General features: G+C 35.7%; 1 protein-coding gene and 1 non-coding gene across 2 annotated transcripts; both read left to right on the forward strand.

Moving 5' to 3' along the window:
• Positions 1–2,194: 2,194 nt before the first annotated feature.
• On the forward strand, positions 2,195–6,695 carry LOC141795348 (myelin and lymphocyte protein-like). The gene is made up of 4 exons (XM_074676191.1): positions 2,195–2,287; positions 4,357–4,524; positions 4,708–4,833; positions 6,621–6,695. Exons 1-4 carry the CDS (start codon positions 2,195–2,197, stop codon positions 6,693–6,695), a joined length of 462 nt encoding a protein of 153 aa, XP_074532292.1.
• A 2,176-nt stretch (positions 6,696–8,871) lies between these two features.
• On the forward strand, positions 8,872–8,965 carry trnai-uau (transfer RNA isoleucine (anticodon UAU)). Its single transcript has 2 exons — positions 8,872–8,909; positions 8,930–8,965. It is a non-coding gene; the product is annotated as a tRNA-Ile (tRNA).
• The last annotated feature ends 223 nt before the right edge of the window (positions 8,966–9,188 follow it).

Below are 9,188 nucleotides of genomic sequence, written 5' to 3' on the forward strand. Positions count from 1 at the left end.
ACAATTAAGCATTTCAGTAATGGGAGACTTTTGATACATGTATTCTTAGTATGCAATGTTTTACTTGTTAATAAAATCCTTTTGAATACCCAAAAAACACAGAAACAGAAATGAAGAACTGTTCATGAGTAAAATATGAGTAAAAAATTCAAAATTAAAACATTTGTCTTTGTCATTCTTTTCCCCCCCTTTATAGTGCAAAGGCATAGTGCACCGTTTCCTTTTTTCAGAGACCCATTATGATGCAGAAGGCTGTTTGGCACTGTTTGTTTAAAATTTACAAGAAAATGTTTAAAAATTGAAGACTGTAAATAAAATACGATTTCACATCACAGGTAGGCTATATTTGTGAATCTTTGATATGCACCAAATAAATGTAATGTTCCAACTTTGTGACCCATTTGTGGTAAGGAAGAGAGTCTTTCAAATTGCAACAAACAATAAAACTCACTAGATAAGAGTTGATTTAAGTTTTTGAAAGTTTTTTCTCCTAACTTGGCATCAAATTCATAATACAATTTGGATTATATCTGATAAAATTACGTGATATAACCTCATGATTCATGGTTATGATTACGTTATATTTTTTTTCCAAGTTATTTACAGTTCAAGATCTTAACTTGTTTTCTTGTTATCTCAAGAAAACAAATCTTGTTTTCCCATGACAACATAATTTTCTGGTCATTTAAGGGAGTGCTAACCCAACTAATTCTGTTTTCCACATGACTGAGGTAAGTTTTGCACATTTCTGAGTTTCTTTGTGTTTTTGCTATCAATGAAAACATTAAAAAAAAACACAACAACACAGGAGTAAAATTCTCTTACTTCAGTAATGTTGGCACAGGTAGAGTGGTGTACTTTCTGGGTTTTTTTTAGACCACCCAAAATAATTACATTTTGCAAAAAAAATTGTGTGTGTATACATATATATATATATATATATATATATATATATATATATATATATATATATATATATATATATATATATATATATATATATATATATATATAGACTTTGTTTCATTAGATCTCAAGAAAACAGAAAATTATTTTTTTATGTTCATAAAAGTAAAACTTAACATTTTTTATTTAATCATGACCTTTTGGGGCTTCCTTAGTCTTCTTTTTTCAAAATTAGGAACATATTTGATCTTTATACATTTCTAGGTTGTTGAAAAAAATGTATAAAGAGTGAAATGTAGATACACCTCAAACGTTACACATTAGATGTCACTTGGAGACAATCTTGATATTATTTAGCCTCTATCAAGCTAAGGTTTAATATTGAATCAACTCCTGCGTAGATGTCCCGTGTGTTTCTGAGTTTAAATTATTTACAGTCATCAGAGAGATGGAATTTTTTTTTTTGCTTGAGTTGATTAGTGCAGTAATTTATCGACAGCAGTAAAACCAAAACAAGGAGCTGAGAAACACCAAACTACTTCTGCAACTACTATTACTACCACAACTACTACTACTACTACTAACCCCCCCCCCCCCCCCCCCCCCCCAAAAAAAAAAGGAAAAAAAAAGAAAAAAAAATATAATAATTCAATGGCACCTCAGTTAGTCACCATAGATGACCATTTCACATCACACACAGTGATTCCATGAGTTACACACTAAATCAATAATTGAGTGTGTAACCTGTTGTAAATAAAGATGTACAGCAACAGTGGTGCTCACAACACCAGCAGAAATTCACAAACAGTAAATAAAAGCAGCAGATGCTTGGTGATGCCGGTAAGCAACGACTCCACCGACAGCAGACACTCCCGTTAAAGCTCCTGTGTGCAGTACAAATACAGGTTAAAGGCACTTGGCTAACTCAACGCAGAGGCTCATACAGCCAACATAACCCCAAACTCAGTGAACTCCATCTTTACTCAGCTGTGACAAAGATAAACATTTAACACAGGTTTAACTGTAGCCACAGGGTACAAAAATTCCTCTTCTGCTTCTTACAAAATCTCTTCACAGGTCAGCAACTCACTTTAAACACAGGTAGCCTCAGGTACTGAAGGATGGAGGGTGTGTCTGCTTCAAGGAGCTGTTGTGGGATGGGATAGCAGAACGGGTTTGTCTGCTATCTTGGGTTAGCTATAAGAGTCAGTTACACCTGCTGGTGCTCTGTTGGTCCAGAGGAGAGGGTGTTGTGAAGACTCGGCACAGGGTGAAGGAACAGGCAGAGATGGCTGCAACCTCAGCTCAGCCCATGGGGAGCCTGCCCAGCGGGATGGGGATCTGCACCACGGCCCCTGATATATTCTACCTGCCTGAACTGGTGAGTGGAAGACGGAGAGGGGACAGATACGCTGACCTTGAAGTCTGTGACAAAGAGATTTTCCTCTTTTTTTTTGCACTGATCCCAACAATTCAGCAGTGAATGTGTTTATAAGATGTTTTCATAAATTTGATAAAACTAGTTTGACAGATCTCACACCCTTACAAAATTATGCATTATGTGCAAAAAGGTTGATTGTAACAGGAAAAAAGCAGTTTGTAGACACATTACCACTACTTTTGTAGTTTCTTTCTTGACTGCACATTGCAAAGGTAACAAATAACTCCATATGATAATACCAGCTTCTTAACCTGAAAATATACAAATTGAGTAAGTAAACTATAGACATGTTGTACTTACTGTATCTCATAAATCAAATGGCAGTTTCTTAAATAGAGACAAACTTTTTTTTTTCTTAGGATATTTAGGTAGGGACAGATTTCAAACCCTTTAAATAACTGTGTCATGTAAAAATGTACATTTTGGTCATCTGGGAGATGATGACATATATTCCTCTCACAGCCATGTCTTTTCACAGCTCATATTTCACTCACATTGTGTCTGTGTCACTAATCTAAGGAAAAAATGCGGCCAACTCTTTTTCTGCTCTGAATGATGACAAAAGAGGGAAAGTGCTCATATGACTGCTGGAGGAAAAACTGGCTGAAGAAGGTGTTGTGTGTCTGTGACCAAAATTTTTATTATTACTTTTTTATGTTATTTTACTTCATTTTTGCTCTTTTTCTTTTACTTTACTCATCTACTGCTCATAAGGCAACCAAAATACCAAACATCCACAGAGTGCAAGAAAGTTTTGTGACACCGTGGACTGCATCACAGTTGGATAAAACTGTCTAACTATCGTTCTGCTAGATGCTGGTTAAATGCCTTGCAATAAAGCAAATACAACAGTTTCTGTGGATGGAGTTAAAAAATAAGATTGGGGGCTGTAGCTGTTGCTTTTCCCTGAAAAATCACAAAAGGCACTTGGTTTTGATCAAAGTAGTCTTGTTCTAGCTCTCTTTGTGTTGGATTATCATACAATTGCAGAATATCAGTGAAATGATCTTACTTTTATGATTATTTTCTCTAAAAAGTAACCCTGTGAATTACCTGCTGCATGGATGCTGTTTGGTTGGATGTGAAATATGTTTAGTGAATTTCAGATGTGGTTAGCATTTGAATCCAAAGCAGTCTGAGAAAAATAAACAGTGCCCTGTCTGTGTTCAGAAGCTTTTAGATTAAAGTCATTGTTATGTATTCTAACTGCTTTTCACTGCAGCTTTGTGCCTTTGCATATATGTCTATGACTCATTTCAGATTTTGCTTTACCATTCTTCTGATTTTTCTCTGAGAGTTAAGTTTGGTGAAGTTTGAACAGCATACATTAAAGCACCAGCTAAACTTGACTTAGTGGGAAACTCTAAAAATTTAAAACCTTTGGTACATATCCAATATTCTTTTTGGCCTACATTATCTGATCCATGTCTGTGTAAATCAGTCTGCCCCCGGGTGATGTTTCAGCAATAATACAGGTGATGTGTTGAGTGCTGTTCAAGTTGCTATAAAAATAGAGGTAGTGAAGGAGGCCAAAACAAAAGAAAGCGCTGACTCTCTGGCCTCTTCTGAGGGTTTTATGACTGAAAACTGGTTTGTCAGAAACAGGTCCACACTTTGAAGTACAGGCTTAGAGTACACTTTGTCTACCTTCAATTGCACAGGCTGCAAAGATCTCCCAACAGATGGTTATGCCTCTTTTTTAGCTATGGCTTACATGAGAGGTAAAATCAAGGAGGGACAACAGACCTCATAGCATAGGGAACGTGTGCATGTCATACAGGTGTTAGTGTAGACCGCCTGAGGAGCTGAAACCAGAAAGATCAGAAGACATAATGGTTGATTTCATGTCTTCAGGGCATGGTCCTCTGTAAAACAAAAATCTCTCAGACATGATTTAATACCTTCCTTAAGCTACTGTCACAGGCAGACAATGACAGCCATTAAAATGCCTCAAGAGGAAAAAATAAAGGATTTATCCTCACACTAACTCTCCCTTTCCATCTCTGCAGGTGTTTGGTGGTTTGGTTTGGATCTTGGTTGCATCAACCCACGTGGACCCTCCAAACCCACTGGGCTGGGTGATGTTTGTGTCTGTCTTCTGCTTCGTCATGACCTTCCTCTGGCTGATCATCTTTGTGTCTGGATGTCATAAGAACGGCTCTGGCTGGGCTGCTGCTGTGAGAAATGATAGAGATAAAAACATTTGACATCTTTTAATGAAAACAGCAAGCTGAAACGACAGGCTTTGCTAATCTTGTTTCAACTCTTCTGTCTGTGCCTGTGTGTGTGTGTGTGTGTGTGTGTGTGTGTGTGTGTGTGTGTGTGTGTGTGTGTGTGTGTGTGTGTGTGTGTATGACCAGGACTATGTTTACCACGGCTTGGCAGCTATATTCTACCTCAGTGCGGGCGTGGCTCTGGCTCACATCACCTTTGGGAAGAAAACAGGAGGTGATATGAAAATCTACAAGATCGACATCGCTGCTGTGGTGAGAAACAACTTATTTTTGTTAAGAAACAGATGTTCATCTGCACAATATTTAAAAAAAAATAAAGAAATAAATAAAAATCCCTCACTTAGAGAATTGATAGCTGCAGTTTTTTGTTTTCTATTGGTAAAATGTTTTCTTTCATTTACAACGAGTTTGGTTATTTTTGTGGTTTGTGGGAGGAGCCAAACATAACTGCAGCTATAAGACCAGCTAAAAATACTAATGACGTGAGAAATCAAGTGCAATGCAAGGTTATAATAGTTAACTAAAACGAAACTAAAAACGAAAACTAAAATTTAAAATACATTGCAGTTAACTCAAGCTAATAAAAACTAGAAAAGAAAACAAAAACGATAAGTAAACTAAAACTGTATCTTGTGTTCACAAAACTAACTGAAACTAACTAAAATGATAGACAAAATGTCCTTAATTATAGTTTTTGACAATATTAATAGCCTTTAGGATTTAAATTAACCCTACACATTTTCCCAACCAATTTCAGACAGTTTTAGGCAGTTGTCAGTGCCGCACAGCACCATCATAGCAGCGTATAGGGACGAGCTTGTTCACTGCACTGACTGGCTGTGCGCTGTGCTGCGACGAAACGTAGTGGAGCAATGAATCAGAGCATCTGTAATAGTTTAATTGTTACAGAGTCCAAGTATTAAAGCTCATATTATTTTGTTTTTTATAATTTATGTTTATATTATTTTTATGTAATTTATGTCAACATTATTTTATATAATGTATGCTTATATTTTTTACACTAAGTTTATATTATTTTCATGTGTTTAAGGCAGCAGCCAACAGTTCAGTATCAGCATTGACTGAGCAGTGAGCACTATGTTGGACTTGAAAATAAACAGTATGACAAAATATTTACTCTGACCTTTTTGAATCCTGCACCTGGTTAATAAGGTATGAAAAAACTAAAACTAAACTAAAACTAAACTAAAACTAAGCCTTGTTGCAAAAATCAAAACTAAACAAAAACTAGAATGCCTGCTCTAAAACTAATTAAAACTAAACTGCAATGGAAAATAAAATGTCAAAACTAACTAAAACTAAACTACAATGACAAATCCAAAACTATTATAACCTTGGTGCAATGGTGGTTAGCTTCTTCCACTAGTTATCACACCTTATTCAAGTTAAGGCCCTAACCACCTTAAGACCAGACCTTCAGACCTCTTCTGTCAAACAGTATATGAACCAAAGTTAGCAGGGAGGCTTGTTTCGCTCACAATACTACCATAGAAACTATGTGGAGCAGCTAGCTTTGCTCTATCGTAAGGTAAAAAAAAAATCACCTCCTCACTTTTGAAGAATGCTTGTTGACTCTTTAAAGCTGTTTTCAAGACTAAATGGAAATAAGAGCCTTGCCAAAGATGAAAGACCGATAGAGAGACAAGCTAGCAAGGCCAAAAATTGGCTAACAACAACTTTAGCAAAAAGACTTCGGAGTGCAGGAGTTAGGCTAGCTGTGTTTCTGTTCTTTATTTTAAGCTAAGCTAACAGCCTGTTTGGTTCACATTAACTGAAAAATTAGGAATTATGTCAATATCATGTGAATACTTTCAAGATAGCAAACAAGCTAGTTTGACAATATCTGAATCTGTCATTAAGTCAGCCTGAAGCAGAGCAGCAACGTGTAGCGGGTTGGTCAAACCACTTTCACATTTGTATTGAACAAATCAGAGCAGGTGCACACAAAAGATGTGTATTCACTGTTCTTTGATTTTACCTGTGCCTCGTGTTCATAACTGTGTTTGTGTTTATCTCAGGTTTTTGCTTTCGTGACTTTTTTACTCTACTTCATGCACGCCATCATGTCCTCCATCCGATGGAAAAACTTCTGAAGAGCAACACTGAACCTAAAGCTGTAAAACCAAGAACAGACGTTTATCACTGGTGCCCCTGTTAGTCAAGTGTGTGTGTGTGTGTGTGTGTGTGTGTGTGTGTGTGTGTGTGTGTGTGTGTGTGTGTGTGTGTGTGTGTAGTAAAACAAACAACAGAAGAAAAATTCTTGGTCATGTACAGTTTAAAGAATTACAATATGCTATGAATCATGTCGGAAAGTTTTAATAACGAAAGCAAAAAAAGTTTTAATTTTTTTTCAAACAAAATTACAAGAGTTTATTATTTTTAGTTTGTTACATCCTTTCCAGTAAGCGACTATGGGTAAAAGACAGAGTATTTTATGCTTTTTTGAAGAGCTTTAGAAAATGGAAAAACTGTCGACATACTGAAATGACGGATATAATATTTTCCATCAAATGATCAAGTATGAACCACAATGATTTTTTGCAGCTGATATAATTAACATTTTTTCAAGCATTTATTACAAAAAAAAAATAATGGACTGAAACAAAATGTAATTTTCGAAGATGTTAATAATGGTTCAATGATGGTGATACTGAAACAGAATAAAGATAAAGTTGTTCACTGATGATGATGTTATGTGAAAGCTCCTTTACACCAGTTAGCCAGTTATCTTAGCTTAGCATGAAGACTGGAAACAACAATAATAATAATAATAATAATTATTATTATTATTATTGTTATTATTTTACTGGATACAAAGATTTCTGTGACTGTCCTGAATTCCTCCTTGAGACAACTTGATAGATTCATCAGTTTTGTATTTTGTAGACAGAATTTGTCAGACAGCTTTACAGCTGCTCAAAGGGTGGTATTTGTTCCTTTAAAAAAAAAAAAGAAAAAAAGGCACGGTCAGTTGATTCCCTCTGCATTCTGTCCTGTCTCTTCTGTCCTTTGCAAAGCTAAGCTAACTGACCTCTTTGGAGACAAAGCCACGAAAACAAACAAAAAAAAGTGACTCTTAAAAAATGTCAATGATTTTTTTCTGTCAAAACTTTTTTTAACCCATTGTAGAAATATATGCTCTAAAAACTGCAAACAGCTTTCTACCTTTGTGAATTACAAACAGTCAGGTGGTTGTTTGTTTTTTAAAGTTGTAAAATGCTTTTTACTGATTGATATTTTTGTTTAACCACTGCACGTGTTTTTTTTGGTCAATCAGAATCTCTGGAATTCAGAAACTAAAACTTCTAGTTTTTTTATGTTTTGTTTTATTTTGTTTTGGTTAAAGACTTCTGCCCAATATTTGTGTAATCTGCTTTTTTATTTCCAATATTAAACCAAAATAAGCTTACAGATGACTGAGTTCTGGTTTCATTTATATCAAACCCTCATTTTAATACGAATGCATAAAACTAATGTTAAGTTTGATTTGTTTTTAATGTACATTGACACATTAATCTTTACAGTAACTGCTTTAAAAATGAACACTTCCTGCAGCATGATTGTCCAGTGTAAGTGCAGTCATGCATAGAACTGTAGGTCAATATCTACACTTTACATTGTTGTTTAAATTGAATGTTGAAGACAAATATATGATAGAATATTCACAGTCAGAGGCAAACCTTCACAGTAGGAAAGCCAGTGAGACATTTGGGAAAATCAATTTCAAGGACTAGAAGCAGCAGAAGCAATCTGACAACAATTCAGTATGTGAAAGGATATTTTGTAGTTTTTCCTTCGATATAACCCAAACAGAGACAAATCCCCAACCATGGCTGGATAAAGTCTGAAGACCTAACAAAAATAAAATAAAATAAAAGAAGAACTTCTCTACAGAGGAGAAACCACATCTTTGTATGTTCCTCATCTGAATTATGATACTTAGGGTAGCATCACAACACTCTGAGTGAGACTTGAACTCACAACCTCAGTATTACTCTAAAGTGTACTGTGCCTCATAAGAAGAGATCACACCATCACAGAGCTTTGAGTAAAGAGACATTTAGTTTACTGTAATGTTTATTCCTAACATTCACATCAGCTTCAAACAATGATCTACTTCATCCCCTTAAAAGTTTCATGGACAAACTTATGAATGTATTCCCTATCTTTGGTTGAAATCTGACAGAAAAGAAGTTTGTTTTCCAAACGTAAACATAAACATCATCACTGCACCACGTTCAATCCTGATTTGACCCCAGCAACTTCCAAGCTCCAGTGGCGCAATCGGTTAGCGCGCGGTACTTATAAGACAGTACGCTGTGGAGCAATGCCGAGGTTGTGAGTTCGAGCCTCACCTGGAGCATGTTTGTTCATCCCAGCTGTGTTGTTTAATAGTTAGACTGTGCTGCTGTTGGCTGGATGTGGTATTGTAGAGTGTGTCATTAAATCACTGCTGCAGTAAAAAAGCACAAACATTGAAATTAATCCAAATAGCAACGGGAATGTGTCCAAGTCTTGTTTCAGTGAAATTTTCCTCTCTGGTCCAAAGATCTGACTCTGAAAACAGGAATGTGCTCTTTAAACAC

Source organism: Halichoeres trimaculatus, unplaced genomic scaffold (assembly GCF_033239565.1).
Source record: "Halichoeres trimaculatus isolate MK-OKI-2021-1 unplaced genomic scaffold, fHalTri1.1 fHalTri1_scaffold_8, whole genome shotgun sequence".
Lineage (NCBI taxonomy): Eukaryota > Metazoa > Chordata > Actinopteri > Labriformes > Labridae > Halichoeres > Halichoeres trimaculatus.